At 38.6% G+C, this 21767-nt stretch overlaps 1 protein-coding gene across 15 annotated transcripts in view; it reads left to right on the top strand.

The window, feature by feature from the left end:
- DMD (dystrophin) overlaps window positions 1-21767 on the top strand; it is a 1110121-nt gene that overhangs the window by 138424 nt on the left and 949930 nt on the right. Inside the window, exon 1 of one of the 15 annotated variants that reach the window (XM_072348855.1) lies at window positions 17407-17743. The exons of the other annotated variants lie outside the window; for them this stretch is intronic. Within the exon in view, the coding sequence (XP_072204956.1) occupies window positions 17701-17743 (43 nt within the window). The 5' untranslated portion in view covers window positions 17407-17700. Of the gene's footprint in view, window positions 1-17406; window positions 17744-21767 lie in introns of those variants that run through there. 15 annotated transcript variants of the gene reach the window in all.

Below are 21767 nucleotides of genomic sequence, written 5' to 3' on the forward strand. Positions count from 1 at the left end.
CTTCACCTGTGCTCCCAGGGCTGACTTATTGCTCACCTCAGGTGGTTAATCAGAAGTTTAGGCCATGATTCAGCAGTTCCCATCTAGCAGATCATAACAGCTCATTAAAGTGATGGTGATGTGTTGATGGCAAGAGGTACTATGGGCATCTTAGAGACAGGTGCCTCTAAGACCACTAGGTTGGGCTCCTTGGCTATGTGCTTTTTTTCCCCTCAAACAGAAGGACTTCTCCACTCGACTAAGCCCATCTCAACAGCGACAGCTTTTCTTTCCTCTGGCCCGCGTTGTACCTGGTGGGGGGGACAGACGTGGTTTCCATTTAAAAGCAGGCAGGCATTTATACCTTTCACTTCTCATTATATCATGTCGTTCGTGCTCTGCCTACAGTTTTGATATTTAAAAGAGAATATGCCCAAGTGTGTTCGTGCTTTTGTAAAAAACGTTTCAATTGCCAGCGAGAGAAAATCTTTTCTATGACATGTAACGGTGCTTCCATCAGTTAGTTCTGAACTAGAAAAAATATTGTAAATAATGTATACAATGTACAAATAAAATAGCATAAAAATTGGAAAGAATTACACAAGATGGCAGATGCTGTTTCCCAAGCAAGACCAGAAGTCTTTTTTTGTAGCACAACACTGCCTGTTTGACAGCAATTAGTAGAAAATCCTTTCCAAAGGTGACCTCTGTGGGCAGCAGGCCTGTGGCACATGCCTGTGCTGCACTGACACGAGGACTTCCTGAGTGGTTCCTGCTGGGCTAGGACCTGCTCTGAGGCATGGAGCACTCTGTAACCCATCGAGAACCCTCTAGAGGCATTCCTGTTTTCTCTGTGTTTTTTCTCAGGGACTGAAGTGTTTATTCCTTACCCCACAATTGCTGTTACATCAGCACTCTAATTTTTTTTTCCCTCACCTGCTGCAGGAGCTGAGGGGGAGCAGCAGCACTGGAAGGGCACCACAGCTGCTGTCAGTGGTCTTTTCCAGAACTAAGTCCTCTAGTGGAAATAGCTTTATTTATCTACTTTGTTAGCCTCTAGGGAACTGGAGTGTTGCAGTTGTAAGCAACATGGTGGAAGAATGGGATATTTTTAGGAAGAGAGATTTAGAAAGTGTTTGCACTTGTGAGCAGAGCAGAAAGCTGCTGTTTTCAGTGTGAAGTTTCTGTAGGTGTGCATGTGAAGGAGTTACGCTGAATGGACTGGACTGTCAGATGCCAGCTTGGATTTATGAACGTCTTTATCAGTATGCTTTTGAGGTGAAGCATCTCTGTGTGAGCCCAGTGATGAACAGTAGATCCGTTACTAGCTCAGAGTTTGCCAGCTTTTTAAAGCATAGCCTACATGAAAACAATGATATTTGAAATACCCTAGTACTTTCCATTCCTAGCTTTTCCTGCTGTTTGTTTGCCCTTACAAACTCTTGCATGTGTTCCTTTTACCTCAGTTGTTTCTTTTCCAAAAGTGACTAAATAGGCCAGAGACAATCGACTTATTCAGTATTTGTTCAATGGTGAGAATATAAGGCAGGGAATATGACATGACGTCCAGTGTTGCAGATAATTGCTTGTGCGCTCTGATTCTGAGCCTTCCACACTGAGCCATGTGATCTACTCATATATTCAAAATTTATAAACCCATTTATAACACTTGTGCTCCTGGTGAATGAGCTGTGGACTAAATATTATTTTAATAAGAAAGTGAATTAAATGTGAATAATTAGAAGAATGATTTGTGCTAATCATGGAAGGTTCATGAATAGAAAGAAGCAAAACTGTCAACTTATTCACTGCAAGTTAGTTGCCTTGCTCTACCGCTAATTAAGTTCAAGACTTGGAATAAGTAGTTCTGGGTTGCTTCATTACACAGCAAAGTGTGACTCTGACCTGGCTGGTATGCCTGAGCTGCAGTGTGTGGGGGAGCTTCAGCATCTGACAGACAGCACCAGCTCCAGTGTTGTTCCTCCTTGCAGAATAAATCTCTGCCTGATTACTGCAATTAGCTGCAGGTACTTTATAACAAAACACAAATAACCTTGCAATTATACAAATGGAAGAGGAGAGAGAAGTTCTACAATGCGTGGCTCTCAGTGGCTCTGTAAAAAAAAAAAAATAAATAAAAAAAAATCCCACTTCTTTGTTTCCTGGTTTATGTTCAGTTGGATGATGAAGATAAGATCTGTCCTCGTTTTTGCTTAATCGTTCCACCACCCTGGTATCTCACCCTGTAAAGCTGTGTGTAACTCTTAGGCCAAGATGGCTTTTAATCATCATCTCTTAAAGAAGTATGTGTAGCAACAGGCCTTACACCATGCAGCTGTACAGTATTAAGGAAAAGCTAAACCAAGTGGGCAACAGCCAGTGGACCAGTGGTCCCAGGGGTCTAGTGCCTGAGGAGCCCCCAGCCTTTCTGGGCAGCCCCTAGGGTATGTATATATCTCTTGATATCCATCCTCCCCGACATAGTACTTGGGCCCCTCCTGGCTTTGCACAGCCTCTAGAGCCTTCTTAGGAGTCCTGTGGCCATGCTAAAGAGAGATAAATCACAGGAGAACAGATTAGAGTAGCCACTGTAATGAGCCTGGTGGGCAGCTGTGCACAGATGTCATCACCTTCCCTGAAGTCAGTGAAAGCATGATTTAATCCCTCCTTTCTATGGATAGTCCTTCTGACAGCATAACTGAGCATAGTGACTTTTATTAATACTCTCTCAACCCCTGGGCATCTTTTTTTATGTATTTGTTTTTCTCTGTTTTCTTTCTACATGCTTTTTAAGTCCCATTGACATGGACTGCTCTGAGTATGTTCATGCATTTATCAACCTCTATTACAGGTGAATGCATGCATGTCTGTATAGAAGGAGGTGACAGAGATAAGGGGTGTTCTTTTTTTCCATACCACTGCGTCCTATCAAAGCTGAGCTACATTTAATAGAAAATTTGATAAGCTTTGGTATGTCACGTGTGGTCAAATTATCATCCAAAACTCCCATTTATTTATATGCTTTACTCAAGTTATTTCTGTATTATATAAAGACAATTCTAATTTTTTCTTCTTTTTTGGATCTTGGAGGAATTTTTTAACTGTTAATAATTTTATAAGGCCTGCTCAAAAGGAAGCTAAAGTTAAAAATTGGCCACAGAGTATTTCTTGAAAAGTTCTGGAATGGCTCATGCTTTCTGTCTGGAGGATGCATCTCTTTCATGAAAGTTTTCCTACTGCATTTGACAGCTCTTTGTTCATAAGACATATTATTGGCAATGCTAGTTATTGAAGAAACCATTTTTAACAGATGCCTTTAGGACATTGGGTTTACAGCTTCTTTTTGTCATGAAAAGAAATTCTTAAGATAGGCTTCTTGCAGAATGGATCAGGAAAGTGAAAACAGGCTTAATGCATTACAACCTCGGCCTCTCTTGAACTTGAAACTTGGGATATTTTTGGTGGAGCCTGTAAATCTTTACCTTACAATGGCAGGCTATTTATTTTTAAATAGCAGATGTGAGGCTGAAGGGGGAAGGAACTGAAGGACAGAGAGAGATAATCCATAAGGGCATATCTGCAAGTGAAGAAAGGCAAACAAAACACTGATGTTTTTTACAGCGCACAAATAGCTTAACACTCATCTGACACTTTTTATTGAGCCCAAAAAGCACCTCTGTGTAAGATAACACCAGCACCTAAGTTAAGACAGAAGAACTTCTTCATGCTGTGGTGTCCACATAAGGAGTCTGCCGAAAGTAATTGTCAGTAAATTCAAATTCAGCCTTACTTTGTGCAAAGTTCCCCATGTGGGCAAATCACCAAGATAACTGGAATGTTTGACTGTCTTGAAGATGAGTACACGGCTGTAATTTCAGACTGCTGCATGAATACTCTGATGAAACATGTATACAAAAACAGTATTGAAGGGATTTAATTTTGAGATAGATGCTGAGAACATCTTAAGAGATGGGCATACATTGCAATTAATATATTTCAAGTAGTTGTTTATAACATATCCTATGATCACATCACAAGTAATCATCTAGTTGTAATCACTAAGATGTGCCCATCAGTGAAATTTTCTGAACTGTATTAGGCACTGAGGCCTAATAGGTCAGAAATGATAAAGGGGAAAACCCAAATATTCCTATAGTAATATTCTTATAGTAGCAAAATATTCCATCATGCCTTCTCAATGTTCTCTCCTGTAGGAAGAGATTGCCCATTGTGCAATAATTGATTTAAGTTGATTATGTCAGAAAATATTTCCCGAGCAAGGATTAGACCCAGATGATTCAAGGATTGATAGATTAGCAGTTTCCCAAGAAGAGAAATTTAAGAACTGTCTGCTCAAAGGGCACATAAATTAGTTCATGAGTTGCATTATCCGTCACTGAATTGTGACCAGGCTGATGTCTGCGCATTAAGAAGCTCCAAGCTGTTAGCTGTTTTATGCAGTTTGTCAACCAGGAAGGGCAATATGTTTATCCCTTAGAGAATTAGCACTTCAGTACTTTTCTGGACTATATCTGTGTAGAAGAATTCAGTGTTTTTAAGCTTTCTCCTATTTCTAAATACATTTAAACTGAGATAGCTAGAAGCCAATTCTAGCACCACATATAGTTACCCTATTTCTGTCAGGCTTTATATGGCAGTGAGTTCTGAATATTTACAGTTTCTCCCCGCATTCCATGTCTGTTTAGGTATTCTAAAATATCAACTCTGATTTAAAACTCGGTATGTGTGCATGCGTGTATATATCTGAATGTGTGTATGTACACGTGCACCCAAACGCATATATACACTTTACCATTCACTGTTGTGTTCTTTTATTCATTATGTACTCAGCACTGGTGAGGCCTCACCTTGGGTACTGTGTTCAGTTTTGAGCACCTCAGTACAGAAAGGACATGGAGGTGCTGGAGAAGGTTCAAATAAGGGCAACAAGGCTAGTAAAGGGTTTGGAGAATATGCCCTATGAGGAGTGACTGAGGGAACTGGGGCTGTTTAGTCTGGGGAAAAGGAGGCTGAGGGGAGACCTTATTGCTCTCTTCCAATATCTGAAATTTGCTTACAGCAAGAGCGGAGTTGGTCTCTTCTCACTGGTGGCAGGTGACAAGACAAGGGGAAATGGCCTCAAGTTGTGCCAGGGTAAGTTTAGGTTGGATATCAGGAAAAACTTCTGTACAGAAAGGTTTGTTAAGCACTGGAATAGGCTCACCAGGATGGTGGTTGAGTCATCGTCCCTGGATGTGTTTAAGAGCAGTTTGGATGTGGTGCTCAGGGACATGATTTAGCTGAGGCTTGTTAGTTAGGGTAGTATGGTTAGGTTGTGGTTGGACTTGGTGACTTTTAAGATCTTTTCTAACCTGAGTGATTCTATGATTCTATGATGGTTATTTTTAACGAATAACTACTTCCTTCTAATGAAGCCTCTGTGAGAAGGGGAAGTCACACTGTTTTAAATAAAATATTGTATTATTTCAATTCCTTTAGTAATGAATGTTGAAAATGCAATTAACATTTTATTCTCCTATGCCATGAACTGAGTTCCACAGAGATGTATGTGTACATGATGCATGCTTTGGGATTTCAGACAACTGTACTCATTTGGTAGGAAGAAAGAAGAACATATAAAATATTACGGTAGTAAACAAGGTTGTTTTGTACAATGACTGCATAATTAGGAAATATTTCTGAAGTACTGTCAGCTTGAGAGTTGGGAAGCAAAGTTTGATATTTTCCTTTAAACAATGAAGTCTCAGAGATGAGGAACATTTTTTGATTCTGTATGAAGTTTTGGAAATGTAAATCAAGAACTTCTGTCCCACATGTCTCACTAATTCTGGTATCTGTCTTTTCTCCTGAATGTAAATGTATGAACTAAATACTCAAAATCAATTATAGCTTTGTCAAGAATGCATCATGTAGTTATGACTACATTTCAGTGTCTTACAGAATTATATCCTTTCTTTCTTGAAAAACTGTGGAAAAGGCGAACAAAATTTATAACTTTTTTTAGTAGACAATTATTTTTTTCTTGCTCACACTTTCATCTGGGTTGTTACTGATACATTCAGTTGTTTACATTGAAACAGCAAAATCATACTGGAAAAAAGAAATCCAGGAAGCAGAAAACCTGAGGAACTGATGGTTGTAAAAATGACATACTGTTTTTCCTCTCAACTGAAATGAAATATTGCCTCCACGCTGAGAATTTGAATGCTGATCTTGAGCGTTCTTCCAGCTATATTATTGGAAGCAGGATATATGGTAAAAAAGCTGAAAGCTCTTTAATGTTTTGTCACACAAACATTGCTGTACGAAAACATACAACACTCATAAATTCAGAGGTGGCTGTAGAACAAAAGATGAGAACAATGCCAGAGATTTAACCTGTGTTACACTATTCCCATCGAAACTTATTGGCAGCGTTTTGCCTGTGAGACACTGGAGCAGATGAGTAAAGAAATGTCCAAGTTCGTGCTGGTGAAAAGAATCAGTAAGATGTTTTCTGCTGCATGTCACCCCATGTTTAAAAGTGGGACATAAGTAGGGGATAGTTCCAAAACCTCTTTTCTTTAAGAACTGTTCAGATTCTGAGGAATGTCCATCATGACTGGCTGCTGGTGCTGCACTGCTACACACTGTGGTGAAACCTGAGCTCTCAGCATAGCTCACCAGTAGATAGAGGATATGAACTTTGGGCATCCGTAGCCTCCGGGATCAGAGCCCTATAATCTGGCTGCATGCCATGTGAAGAAGTACTTCTTTATGTCAGTTTTGAATGAACTAATTGCTGATACTCCTTCATTTTTCCTCTATTTCCTATCTTTTTTTTGTGCTATGAGAGACACTGAAATATTGTTATGCTCATTTTCTACAGAGACTCATTGTTTAGTGATTTGTACTTCTTCATTTTTCAAATTACTTAGGTTCATACAAAATGTCCTGCTTGGTCAGACCAGTAGTCAATCGAGAATTATTTGTTTCAGCAGATGGCAACAGGATATGTGAGTCAGAGTACATGAGCCTGACCACATTCTGAGGCCCATTTATTTTTATCTTTTCCCAGCATCTGCAATTATTCTGTTAAAACACTAGAGGTTACATTCTGTCCTATGTCATTTAGTATCTGTTTATACATCTCTTTATCCATGAAGTTACCTAATCCTATTTTAAACCAGCACATAGATATGTCTTCATGATCTTCTTGGGCAGCAGAATCCAGAAACAAACTACCAGTGGCTAAAGAACTACTTTCTTGATGCATTTTAAACTGATCTAGGACTATAAGTTGCTGTGTTTAAATATTTATGAGTAAATAACTTTTGTATGCATCTTCCTTCATGCTTTGGAAACCCTACTGCTATCTCTCCTGAGGCATCTCCTCTCCAACTGATCAGTCCCAAATGTTTGAGTCTCAGCTGCTTAAGACAGGGGCTTTGTTTCCCCAAGTACTTAAAAATTGCTCTGCTCTAACTCTGAAGCATCCTCATGGAGATCAGAACTTCACAAAGCCCTCCAGGTATGAACACACAACAGGTTTCTGTAGCAGCAAAATGACATCCTCTGATTTGCTCTCAGCACACAGAAGGCTGTCCACCATTGGGTCGATACTTTTTTGTCTACTCTGCACAATAAGCTGCTGGTCTTGCAGAACTGTCAGTGATGATACCAGGACTTCCTAGATTTGTTCCTGCCTATCTAAGGCTCCTCTCCTTGCTGACATGGTTTAGATAACTGGTCCCTGTATGCAGTCTCTGCACTCTTTTATGTACCACCAGTGAGAAATGTCTTCCTTTTTGTCAGGTTGAGAGGACCCAATTTCTGTGCTCATTCACACTCCCCTCACGTTACCTCGAAGACTCTTAAGTCATTCTTCATAGGGAAGACATTTCTCTCTAGTCTTCAGTCATTTCTGTTGTCCTTACTTTTTCTGATATTATAGTTTTGGTGGTAGGGGAAGTAGAACAACCCACAGTTTTCAAAGAATGAACATCTGAAGACTTTAAATAATATTATAATGATATTGTGTATGGTGATCTCTGTTTTTGTCATAGTAATAGCCAGCGTTTGATTTACTTTTTGACAGCTTTGAAGATGGAGTTGATATTTTCATAGACCCTTTATAACTCACAATCCCTTTCCTGAGTGACAATAAGTAGTTTGGAACCCATGCTGAGTACATAAATTTGAGATTTCTTTTTCTTGACATATTCTCGATACTGAATGTAATCTGTCTTTTTTATCGCCTATTTGACACTCTGAGATGATTCTGCATCTCTGCGCAGGCAACTTTCATTTTTATTTCCCTGAATACCTTTAGGACCATGAGAAAACTTGGCTCATTTATATTTTTTTATTATTTTTTTTATTTTTAAAATCCACTTAATGACCTAAATGTTGCTCGTGTGTGAACCGTCCATGGCAGTGATTGCTGTGAAATGCAACAGGTGACATACATGTTTGAGAAAGACAAAAAAAAAAGCCTTTTCTTCTTCTTTTTTGTTTTTTAATTAGTCATTTTTTCAAGAGAAAAAGTGGATATTGCATTTTATACTTTTCATTGATCCGATAGTGAAACATTATAACTTACCATGTTACTTACTGTGGTTTTAGATGTAATTTGTACTTGGAATATGTAAAATTAGACTAATTCTAGTTTATTTGTGTATTTTGGGTTTAAATACATATGTATTTTTTTCCAGTTGTATTAGTAGCCTTGATTTCACTTTTCATTTATGTACTGATTAGGAATGACCTTATAAGAAGACGACTGTAGGTTTGTTTATAAAACTGGGGAAAAAAAGTCGATTGCAGAGTGACAGAATTCTTTAATGTGAAATATTTTTTTTCTGTGTTAATGTGAAAAAGTAAGCTACTACTTGGGCTGAACTGACAGGGAAGAACTCTGGTGCTTATACAGGCATTTGAAATGTTTGACAGTGGCTGGTACCAGCTTGAGTTGGTGGTTCTCACCTGGTGTTTATGGAAGAAGCAAGTATAAGACAGGTGAATTACAGTGAAGCACCAAAGGTAGTATGGGATTAATAAATTCAAACACCTGTGTCTGTCTGAAAAGTCTACAGGAGTTGTAAGCAATAATTCCAAATCTTCTGCTGATGTTGTCTTCTACATGAGACAAGTTGTTTTCTCTGTCTTTACATGGATTCATTTATTTTGTTGTTTGTTTTTTTTTTCACTTTGCCGTTATCTCCTAAGCATTAATATACCAACTAGTTTTACTTATGTAACGTGGATAATCCATGATTTACCGCATAAAAATATCTTGAGGTGTGTTTTGCTCATGAAAGTAATAAGGCTGCGTGTAAGAGGATCTTTAACAAAACCTGTCAATTATTACTGCTTTCTGTGTTATTAATAAAGCTTCCCCAGTTCTATTTGAAACTTAAATGAAATGTGTTTACAGAAACCAGTTGTTTACCCACAGCTCACAATCCCTTTGGATTTTTATTAACCATCACATTGAATAACACAGACATTTGCATACGCATTTCATCAGCAACTAACATGCTAAAAAAAAACCATTTTAATCAGATGACAGAGTGAAGGTGCACTGCATGGTTTTCCCTTACTGCTTTCAGTCTGCTTCCTTTCTTATGTTACGGTTCAGATCCACAATTAATTTCACTTGACATAAGTTCACTGCAGTTAGACAAATTAGCAAGTAGTTGGCTGTACTGACTTTCCAGTCTTCTAAAAGGTACTTGCCATCAAATTTTATTTATGTGTCTTCATTAAAAGATGTTATATATTTAATTATTAATGCATTTATGCACTGATAAAGACTGTTGCAATTTTCATTCTGAAGATATCTTAATTTGTACCTGCCATTTTGATCTGCTTTTCTGTACTCTGACTATAATTTACTAGCCATTAAACTATTTGGGAAACCTTGAAAAATCTCAAGCTACTCTGTGCATATCTCTGAAATGAGCTGCCTTTTAAATTTATTTTTAATGTGAGTTTGTCATTCTGTTGTTTTGCTGACTAAGATGGGTGACTTGCCCAACAAAAAATACTAAATTTTCTAGAAAAGTGCATTTTTCATCTTTCTCTGTATTGGATGAAAGAAAATTATTCATGATTTGTACTAAAGGTCAGGCACTACCTGAACTCCTTGAAAAAGCCTGTTATTTAACCAAAACACATTTTTAGGTCACCACTGTAATTGATCAGGAATCGGGGATCACATATTCAGAGTGATAAGGTGCTTCTCCTATCTTAATGGAAATATATATAGATAGATAGATAGGTGGATGTGCCAGTCTTTTGAAGGAATACATGATTACCTACTGTTGCCACACTAGTAATCAAGTGCACCTCTTGTATTTAGCAGTAGCTAGAAAGTTGGGAGAACGGACTTGAAGAAAAAGAATACTTTTTTCAGTTTTTGGATTAGTGGTTGGTTTTTTTTTTTTTTTTTTTTTTTTTTTTTTTTTTTTTTCCTGATATGTTACAATCCCTAGTTAAACACTGCATTAGGAAAATGTGCTTTTTAGTTTTCTAATCATCTAAAATAGTGTGAATAACTAGTAGCTTAAATGTGTAATCTAGTTAACCTTATGATATTGTAGATCCTACACATTTGAATTTACCTGAGAATGGACTAATTTCTTTATGGCCTAATTGATAAATAATTGATAAATATGTGTTTGGAGATAGTTCGTAACTGCAGGAGATAGTAAGAGAGAAATATATTAATATTAGTAAATTCAGAAAGGAATTCCATGATGTGAAGAGATTCTGTTGCAGGACAGTAATCTCAAAGCCTTTTTCAAAAAATCTTAATAGTTAGAACATAACAGAATAGAACAGTTCACCTGGAAGGGTCTTAAAGAGATGGGATCCAATTGGTTGACCACTTTGGGGCTAACCAACAGTCAGCCCATGTTGCTGAGGGCCTTGTCCAAATATCTCTTGAATGCTGACAGGCCTAGGGCTTCTATCACCTTGCTAGGAATCCTTTTCCAGTGTTTGACCACTTTCATAGTATAAATAAATTTCTCCTAACGTCCAGTCTCTGACACAGCTTTGTGCTGTTCTCACGTGTCCTGCCATCAACTCTCAGAAGTAGAGCATAGCAACTCTTACATCCTTTCAGTATGGTGGAGCAGCACACAGTATTCAAGGTGAGGCTGTACCAGTGCCAAATGTAATAGGAAAACCATCTCTTTTATATTCATTATATGATGTGATACATTTATTATACGATATTTATTATAAAGTCATTTGCTTCTTATTAGTAGAAGGGTTTTCCTAGTGATGCAGTTAGTAATTCACTGTTTTATTTATTTATTATACAATGATTTGTAAGGCATCCTGACTTTTCACCCTCCTGATAACACTGGCCAATTTGGCAAGGCTTTGGTTTGAAGCAGTAGTATCCAGTATGTCTTTTGCCTTGATTCAAATTTTGTTTTTATTTTACGTTAGATTATTTTTACATTCCCCCAAAACATTTTGGTGTTTAGTGGCCTATTTTTTATCCACAGATCACTTGTAGCAGTAGTATTGTGCAATCATCTTGACATTTGTAATGTCAACTCTGCAGACTTGCATTAACCTCATTTTGCCGTCATCGTGATGTACTAACCTGCATATAGACCTGCACAGAAATAATTTAACATTCATCCTAGTGTATGTAGTAATGTCTCATTAGACTTAAACTAACAGAATTTTGTCATCATAATTTGCTGTCATAATAACCCAGTCTTCAAAGATTTAATGTGACAGTCTTTTGCCACTGTAACTATGGCTTTGAGCAATAGTCATGTGGGGGACTTAAGGTGAAATCAATGTAATTAAAACGTGGGCCCTTAACAGTCCTATATTTTAAACTGCTTGTCACATATCTTAAGCAGTAATTAATCATGGTAGTGTTTAGCACTTGTTTAGCTTGTATGTTCTTCATTATCTACATGAGAAATAAAAAAAGAAAATGAAGTTCAACGATGAGTGACAGGCAGAACTGCTAATGAAACGTAGGTCTCCAGATTGCCTTTGTACTCTTGTATCCATTGGACTGCTCTCCTTTATCAGCACAATTAATTTTGCCTGAGATGAATACAAATTTGAAATGTATGTGACAGGTTGTATTAACTAGTCTGTAACTCTTGTTTAGGAGAGCTACAGAAATACTGATGTGAGATAAATTAGATTTCTTCTATTGCAAGGGTTGAGGTAGATTAAATGTCCTTTGTTACACTTGAAAGAATTTCTTAATTTTTTCTTAGAAAATTCAGCTTACAGGGCTGTGTTTTCTTGTATGTAATGATACTCTCACAATTTTCTCCTGATACCAGAGGCAAGTTAGCTTTACCCAAATGAGGTCCTTCTTGCTACATGTGAACAATAATAGAACATTGTCAACTTTGCACAGTGCATAGCAGCAGCTGTATACCCCTTTGCTTTGCCTCCTTTCCAGACTAAACACTGTAGTTCCTTCAGTTTTTCTTTACAAAGAAAGCTTGACTGCTTGAATATCTGTGATGCTAAATGCTCTCTAATTTGTCCATGGCTTTCATGGTGTAGTGTCAGAATTGGCCACGGCTGAAACACTGACTGGAACTCAGGGAGTACATGATGAGGTGACAGGAATACTACTTAGGCAGCTGGAGTTTGAGTTGTGTTTCCCTACAGAAATCTGTGTTTATGTTAGCAGCAAACACATTTGCTATGCAAAGTGACCTTGAGTTGTTTTTAGCAGAGCTGATACAGCTTGCCTGCAGACCTAGATGGATTCTCTGTCTCTCTGTCTCCTATGTATGGATCGCCGACTCTGGTTCACAACTAACTCTCAGTTTTTATTGATATTCTTTGCAATCAGCTTGGAATTTTATGCACTTTTCCTTTTTCCTTCTGAACGAAATTTGGTTATTTGGTTTTGTTTGCCATTTGTTTTCAACTGGAGGAACTTCTTGTTTAATAGTGTCAGGTAGGTGCCTAGACAATGTTTTCAAACATCTTCCAATCATTGTTCATGTTTTTTTGCTTCAGTTCTTTCTTCTTACTGATTAGGGCTTGTAATTGTTTGCAACTTTGTTGAACTGTCTTCTCATAAAAGATAAATAGATATGCACATATCACAGAATCATAGAATCATAGAATGACAAGTCTGGGAAGGATCTACAAGATCATGTAGTCCAACCATCCTCCCATTACCATTGCTACAACAAACCACCAAACCACTAAAGATGTTCTCCAGAATGGGGGTAAACCATATTCTGCAGCTATGTGGCATGAAGGAGATAGATTGGAGAGAACACAAACGCAGTAATGGAATAGTATGCTTGTTTATATGTTAAAGTATTGCTTCAAACAGAAATGTTGTTAGAAATAGAACTATATTGATGTAAAAAGTGGGTGTTTTTTTACAACCACTTGCATATGAGAGGTCTTTGCCTTCCTTGTTATATTGACTACAAAATTTCAAGTTATAAATTAGTTAATGTTTGCTAATCTAAAAACCAAAACCTACTGCTTCCTTCAGAATTTAGAGCAAAGGATTTTTTGTCTTTTACTTTCTGGTCTACAGATCAAATAAGCATATGGAGAAAAGAAAAACACTGCAACCTGTACTAACAAACTCTACAGTGTATTTCTTTTTGAAGTAAAAATAGGCTGAGAAATGAAAGTAAGAAATTCTGCTTTGGTTACTCATGTTAGGAAGATTTTCTTTTTTTCTTGCTGTTTTCACAGGGAAATCAGAAGTTCCATGTTTACTTCTGCTGTGATAAAGCTGTTGATTTTTTTTCTCTCTGTTGTTGACATGCAAGTAGTATTTTTTCATGACAGGAAGTGAATAAGAAAAAGACTCAGAGCCAATATACCACCAGGGCAAAACCACACGCTGTGCATTAGTGCTTAAAAGATTCCCATCCCACTTCTCCCTTTGCATCAGTCCCATAGTCCCTAGAGCTAAGCACTTCCCACACAGATTGATGTGATAGATTTGCAAATACTGGCAAGAGCACAGAAGAGACTGTGTTGTGAGCTTAGTGGTTGATCTGAGTGACAGTCTTGTATTACTTTATTTTTTTTTTTTTAGGTCAGCTTTGGCAAGGATTTGAAAACATGATAGAATAAAGGTTGAAATGTTTTCTGGAATTATAATCAAAATATCATGTCTTAGATTTGTGCTGTAAGCACTGTGCCTGATGTTGAATTGGCAGACAATATTTGCTGGTGGGATGTCTGAAAAGTCATAAGAGATTTGTAAATCAGTTCCATGTGGTGTGCTACCTATTTGTTATTTTCTTGTTTTATCTCTTAACAGAAAAGGATATGTAGTTAGATGATATAAATTACACTGTGGATTTTCTGTCTTCTTTTTTTGTTTTTGTTTTTGCATTTATATTATACTAAATTGCACTGAGATAGAAGATGAGTTAATCGAAGGCCGTTAACACAAACTTCTTATTTGATTTCTTTATGCCTAACTGGGGACCTGTCCTTCCATGTAAGTTATTCCAACAACTGTAATATCTTAATATTTCTTGAATCAAACCCCAAATTTCTCATTTTATCCATTGTCTACTGAATCCATCCTCCTAAATAGTCCCTGGTCAGGCAGTTTATTGTTAGGCTTTGTTTTCAAATTGTTACTGGGTTCTTCTGAATTGTCTCCAGTTTTGCATTCCTGTCATGCTTTTGCTATTAGAAAGGAATTATTTTTTACTTTATCAACACATGGGTTTTGAAAGGACTTCTCAAGCAGCAAAACAAACAGCTTCTCTTAAGTGTTAATGGACAGCAGAAATCACCCTAATCATTACTACAGAGCAGATGATTTTCTTTCATTTAACCCATTACTGATTGTGAAAGAGGAGACAACTTTAAAGTAGAGCAGCAGCTATTATCTTTTTTTATTTTTATTTTTTTTTATTTATTATTTTTTTAAAAACATGCCTCTTTACTGTTCCAGATTTTCTAGATTGCCCACCCTCTCTGTGCTTTTCAGGCTTGCTCCTTTCCCCACAGCTGTAGCCCAGGCATTGTGATCTCAGAGCACTCAGCAGTTGCGCTGCTGGTCAGAGCCTGCTCCTTACAGTGCCTTACTAGAAGGAATGGCATGACAGGCAGCCTCTAATCTCGGCATTGATTGGGCATAGAGAAATTATCTGACAGAGATCTACAGCGGGGCGGTGGCTTGCTTTCTATTTTTGAAGACAGTTCAAGTTTTTAATACGAGTTCAGGCAAAAAAAACCCAACACCAACAGCAACTATTTTCAAGGAAAGTTGATGTGTCAAAATCATGAACTCAGTTCCAGGTTATACATGCATTATAAATGTATGCTGTGTTGGCCAGCGGGGACTGGCAGATGCATATCAAACATCTGTTCAGTAGAGTTGAAGTTTCTGTGTTGAAACCAGTGCTGAAAGTAGTCTTTAATTTTTAAAAGCTTCTCAATTTTCTGTAGCAACCCTCTCCTCAAAAAAAAAACCCAAAACAAACAAACAAAAAACCAAACAAACCAGAAAGCACAGCTGAAAAAAAAAAAAAACAAAAAAACCCAAAACACAGGTATGAATACTGACTTTTGCTATTCCCAAACAGTCCTGTGGTCCAACAGATCTTGACTTTTTTCCCATTGAGTGATGAAGTTTCAGTAGCAGGTGGGGAATATTTCTGGGCTGAATGTTTCTGCACCTCTCTGGTCACCTGGGGCTCTCTCACGGTTCTGCAACCGTGCAAGAAGAAGGTAGCAAAACTGGGTTTCTTGCATGTGAAGGATTGTTTGGTATGCCAGCTATTGTATGTATTGTCACCAGCCACTTATTTGAGCTATGTTTTAGAAGAAAGTATCAAGTAATATTTCCTGCAGAGCCTGGTCTGATGTTCTCTGGTGGTCTCAAATATAGCGTCAGAGAAGATGAATACTCCATGTGAATTCAGTGGGCCATGACTGGAATTAAATATGAGGCAGACTGTAGAGCTCTGTCAAGGATAAGGCCCTCTAGTCATACTTTACGTACCTGGAAAGTTTTGAATAAAAAGTTTGTCACCTTGGAAGACTGAATTGGATACGAGTCAGGAGGATCACAGTGCCAGTACTAGGGATCTACTCTCGAGATGGCTTTCGCTTTTGGTCATTAAGTGCATACATTCCTGAGCCTCAGATATTATCAGTATGTGTTATCAAGGGTGACTGTGAATATTTTAGAAGAACTTTTGCACAATAAGCAGTTTGAGTTTGCTTGGTTCACTTCTCCCTGAAATAATCAAAATGCTGCTGCTGTCACAGAGTGCTCTGCTTCGCTCCAGATTATTTTCTACATCAGTTCATGACTTGCAGTTCCTGTGGACTGCAAATTAATCCTTAGGAGTCTGTTGGCATGTACTGTACATCCAGGTTCTCCAGGGTATTAATTTGACTACTGATGTAGAAAATACCAGTGGCCATAAAGGTATATTATGCAGTTCATTTCTATGTTTATTTTTTCTGTATAATCCAGGATTTTACTTACAAGTATGTAATCACCATTAGGACTCTTCAGGCTTGAAAGCAGAGTAGCGTATTGGTCATTTTTTTAAAGATGATTCTGTAAAGAATAATGAGCAAAGTGAGTGTTCTTTCAAATGACTTTTCAAATGAAGCACTGAATTAATAATGATTCCTTATGGCCATATGTGCTTTACGAAGTATATATATACTAGAAAGTAGCCATATAAAAGTCTGGGCTTGAGTTGAGGAGCTGCAGTCCAGTTCTAAAGTATTATTGTGGATGCCTGCTTTTCCTTTCCCATAGAAACTAAGGAGGCCTTGGGCTGATGCAGAGGAAGGGGCGAGCCCAGGTCTCACCTGCTTGGGATATGCAGTTTTGGGGGTTTGGGAATTAAGGAATGTTTCCATGCACTCCTCTGTTTCTTCTGCAACTTATTCCTGGGCTGTGTCTAGCAGCAGTACTACATGGTTTTGTTGGGAGTGGAAAGGTCAAATGTAAGTCAATAGTTTTTCTTCTCTCCAAGCTGGTACAGACTTACTGCAACCTGTGTTTGTATTTACACAGTTTGGGAACAGAAGTGTTTTCTTTCTTTCTTTCGTTTTTTAATTTTTATTTTTTATTTCTTCCTCTGCTTAGCAGAGTGGTTGGAACACCAAAGAACTGCTACTCCTCTCCTAAACAGGGAGGGGATGGGCAGTGGATCATTGGCTGTGGAGGGGGAGATCTCCTACACAGTAGACTAAAGGCAGCTGGGCAAAAGAAATATCTTCATTCCACTCTGCAGCATTAAACACACTTTGGAAACCCGCAACACTTAATTTAAATCCACTACACATGCCACCCTAGAAGCAGATCCTTATATGTAGAGTGCATGGGCTGTCCTATTATGGGAAATCAACTTCGTTTTGAGGGAAGCACTGAGCATTGCTTCTGCGCAAGTCCTGGAATTTGAAACATGTAGGGGCCTCCAAAGAGCAGGGCACGAGTTACTGTGCCGGCTGGGTGGCAGCGAGGATCCCCGGCTTGCCCTGCCCAGCACGGACCCTGCCGGCTCCATCCCACCGGGGCTCCCGCTGTGTGCTGCCCTGCGAACTTACCGGGGTTTAAGGTGGAAACACACACAGCTGTCAATCTGCAGGGGACGAGCCTCATTTGAAAGCGACTGAAGCAGCAAAGTGGGAATATACTTTGCCAAGAAGCGTTTTACTGTTATTTTCTTTTCCTCCGTTTTGTGGAGAAAATTCATGTCTGCTCACGTGCTTTGGTATGAGGAAGTGGAAGATGACTGTAAGTACGAACAGCCCGATGTGATTGATCACAGTGTTCGCTCTGACAGAGCGGCATAGTCCTATGCAACCCACTAACAGCATGCATTTTTAAATGTTTACTTCCAGAGCCTAAAGGAGAGTACTGGGAGGGGGGGAAATAAAGAGAATGTTTTGGTCTCTGTTAGGGGGGTAAATCCTGTTCATTATATATAAAAGAAGTATTCCAGAAATAGTACTCAACTCTCCTCAGAATACAAATAATACATTTCTTCCTGAGGTTTTCCACTTGTTGAAGAGTGGGGTTAAGAAAAACTACTGAGAAAACAGATCAATATAGCTGAAAAAAAAAAAAAAAAAAAAAAAAAAAAAGAAAAAGAGTGTCATTGGGTTTAACAGTCTGGCAACACATCAGAGGTGTAATCAGCTGCTTTGAACTTTAATGTCATACGCCATTTCCCTGCCTCATGCTAACTTAGGCTGTAAGGGATCTCTCTTGTCACTGAGCTGTCTGGTGGCAACCGAGCGAGGGGGTGGCAGCTGGGCTCTCCCATGCACTTCCCAGAAAAGAGCAGGCGTGTTTTCCAGACGTGTGCTTGTTTCTTAGTTTAAAGCTATCCTTTATGTGTATCAAGAGAAAAAAATGAGGGAGCTGGGAGTAAAGAGACTGAAGAGAGCCAAGAGTAAAAGAATGAGAGAGGGTTTTCAAATCTATCTAGCACACGTCCAGGCTATCTTTCTTCTCCCTCCCCAGTCCAGGCTTCTCAAAACAGATTGTGCTGAAAAAAAATCCAAACTGTCAATATTCTCCAGACTTAACCTGCAGTCTCCACCCTCTGCTTTATAATCTATTTTTGCTCTTCCACTTTCAGGGTAGTAATAGAATTCCTGCTTTTCTTTTATTTTTCTGAGGCCAAGGAATATGTGCACACTGTCATTTTCCCCCATAGCGTATGACAAGCTTCATGTCCCCTCCCTTCTTATGAAGCTTCCTGAAAATAGCAGTAGATTTGGTGTCTTTGAAGCTGAAAACAGAAAATGCCAAGGTGCAGGAATGCTCTTATGCTATAGTTTGTGTTCCCTTTTTCAAGATGAAATCAGATTACATTTTCTTGGTGTGAATTGCTGTAAATAAGATTTAAGTCAGTTTTGTGCTTCTAGGAGAGGCTCAGCTGTAGTAGGACTCTTTTCTTGTTGGACGCACTCTGATGGTTCAAGAAGGGATAGATTTATGAGTTCAGCATCAACATCTATTAAATAATGAGGCAGGTGACTTCTGAAAATACCCAGTACTCTCAAGATAGGCTTGAGAGTAAGCAGTGTTATGGGAATTTCTTAAGGAATTTTACTCCCTATGAGCAAGAGAGCACACTCTAGAACCAACTACATTGTGCCCAGCCTTTCCACCTGTCCTCTTCTGAGAGGAATTTGTTACCTTCCTTTTTCCATCAATTCTCTCTCTAGGACAGTCACAACATCAGCCCAACTGCTCAGCCTCGAGGAGGAGAGGGAGCAGCAAGGGAAAATGGGTGGGTGCTCACTAAGTAAGGCTGAAAGATCTTTGCTGCTTTGCACAGAAGTTATAATTGCACTCAAAAGATGTAGTAGGTGAAAGAAAGAAAAAAAATAGCTGCGTTAGAGCTTTTGAAAAATATGAATAGCAAACCAGATTTGCATCTAGCAGATGAATAGCATTCATGACAAGAGCCATTAAATCACTTGCTAAATCGTGTCACATAACTACATTTGTATCTAAAATGAAAGGGAGCTGTCCTGGTGCTTCTTGGGAATTATTTAGTTGAATAGATTTCCTCACCTGTATCCTGACTCTTTTAAAGGGCAAGACATTTTTCTCAATATAATCTGGTATCATGTTGTGAAGGTTTTTTATAGTAGCATTTCAATTAAAAATGGAAAGCCCTTATCTGCACTGCATCACAAGTGTGTCCAAAATAATCCTCTCAGATTTTCCCACAGCCTTTAACTTAGGATGGGCCACGTCTCCCACCTGTTCCATGTGCTTGATTTGCTTCTTTTTTTGCATTGGACAAAAACTTCTTGGTGTTAGAGCTGAGAGCAGTCACTTATACCTCAGCTTTGCTTTTTAAAATCCATTTCTTTTCAAGTCTTCTCTCAAACCCTGTCTGCCTCTGCCTTTTCTCCTCTCTTTCCCCACACTGCAGCAGTAAAGGTTCTGTCTCCTGCTTTCTCTTACTTCTGATAAGAATGGCCTTTCACGAAGATATTTACCACTTTGAGCTTCGTTTCTTTCTTGAGCCCTTCCATGAACTGAGTAGTTCAGCCTGAGTGGAGAATGCTTGAAGCCATCTTTTCTGCAGGTTTGTTGACAGTCACCCCCAAATAATAAAGTGGCAGGGAAATGAGATATCATCAATTTCATTTGGTTTTAATTAAGATGAGATTACTGTAAACTTTATCTGAGAAGCCACCATCCCTGGGGTATTCAGTATTGTATGCAGCAATTCTCTCTCTGGCAGATAGAAGCCTCTTTTTGTGTCCTTACTCTGAAATGGAGCCAAACTCTTCACACAGGCATCCTCTTTTTCTGCTTGGATTTCCACAAAGTGGTGACTGAAAATAGAATTAATACTCAAACTAGGGCCAGTGCAGGAAAGAAATGAAACCTGCTGGAAATGTAGTGACCATAAGGCTGTCCTACCAGCTATGGTGTTACTATAGCAGGGGTCCATCTAGATTTGCATTTTAGATCAGGTCAGCAGTGTGATTCTGAAGCTAATTCTCCAATGTCTCTGCTTATTACTGTGTACTGATAGCTGTCCCAGAGTGCACATGCTTCATCCCTTTGGGAGAAAACCAAACTAGGTGATGCTCTCTGAGAGCTTGGCCAGTGGATGCCACCTTCAAAATGATGTTGCAAGGCACTAATTCATGCCCCAGGTTAGTGCTAGCTTGTCAGCACCAGTTGCTTTACCCTGCTGAGACCCTTTCTGTTGGGTCATGCAATGCGCCAGGGATGGAGACAACTCAGTGAGATGGGAAGAGGATGGCTGCAAATCTGCTCAGATAATGGACTGAGGAAAGTACAGCTGGTGAAGTCTCTTCCCAGCATATGCTGTCCTGACTTTTCAGACCTAGAGTCATCTCCTTGTCCCTGGTCCCCAGCATCAGTACTGACCTTACCTCACTTCACTGCAGGGCAGCATGATGTAAGTGAAACTGAAAGTCATGTGAAAATGTCCTTTTTTGCTATTTTTCATTTTTTTTTATTTTCATTTTTTAATTTTTTTTTAGGGAAAAAGGGTAAATTATTTTGTTAGTAGTATATAGTAGTATATAATTTACTTCAGTTATTTATAACTAAAAGGTAAAATATTTAAAATATTTGAGAAAAGAAACAAACACAAAGCACGTTAGCCCTTAACGAATACTGTGAAATTATCTGAGTCTGAGATTTGTCCAAAGGGGTGAGCTTTTCTCCATGATCATCCAAGGGACAGGATTAAGCTCATCTATCTTTGTCATGGATTACTGATAGACAGAATCACATTCAACTGGATTGTGAACCAAGCAGCCTTGATTTGAAAAGATTGACTTGTAGATTTTCACAATACATTTTCAATTAAATGTTACCCAAAAGCATAATCATCATTTAGGAAGATAACCACTGTACTGTGTTATAGCTAACCACTGAAAGGACACCTCAATAAATTTAGCAGAAGTCTGTAGCATCACAGTGCTGTCAAGGAGAACGCACTTGTGATAATGTTGGATCACTGTGAGGGGAGGTAGAACAGCATCGGGAATTTTAAATAATTTTGCTTTATCAAAGCCTGAGCTTTGTGGAAAGAAGAAATGATGGTTAGCAGACTGTGGCTTTGCAGAGAGACTTGCCAGCTGGGCTGCACCAGAGAACGTGGTTGTTCATCTTCCCGGGAAAACATGTGGAGCAGATAAGATGTTTGTTTTGGTTCGTGGTACACATTGCAGATACTACAAAGCCTTGCACTCTGTGCTTCTTGCTGTATCTTGTTTGCAACAGATTGGAAAAGATTTTAATGATGTGT

Source organism: Excalfactoria chinensis, chromosome 1 (genome assembly GCF_039878825.1).
Source record: "Excalfactoria chinensis isolate bCotChi1 chromosome 1, bCotChi1.hap2, whole genome shotgun sequence".
NCBI lineage: Eukaryota > Metazoa > Chordata > Aves > Galliformes > Phasianidae > Excalfactoria > Excalfactoria chinensis.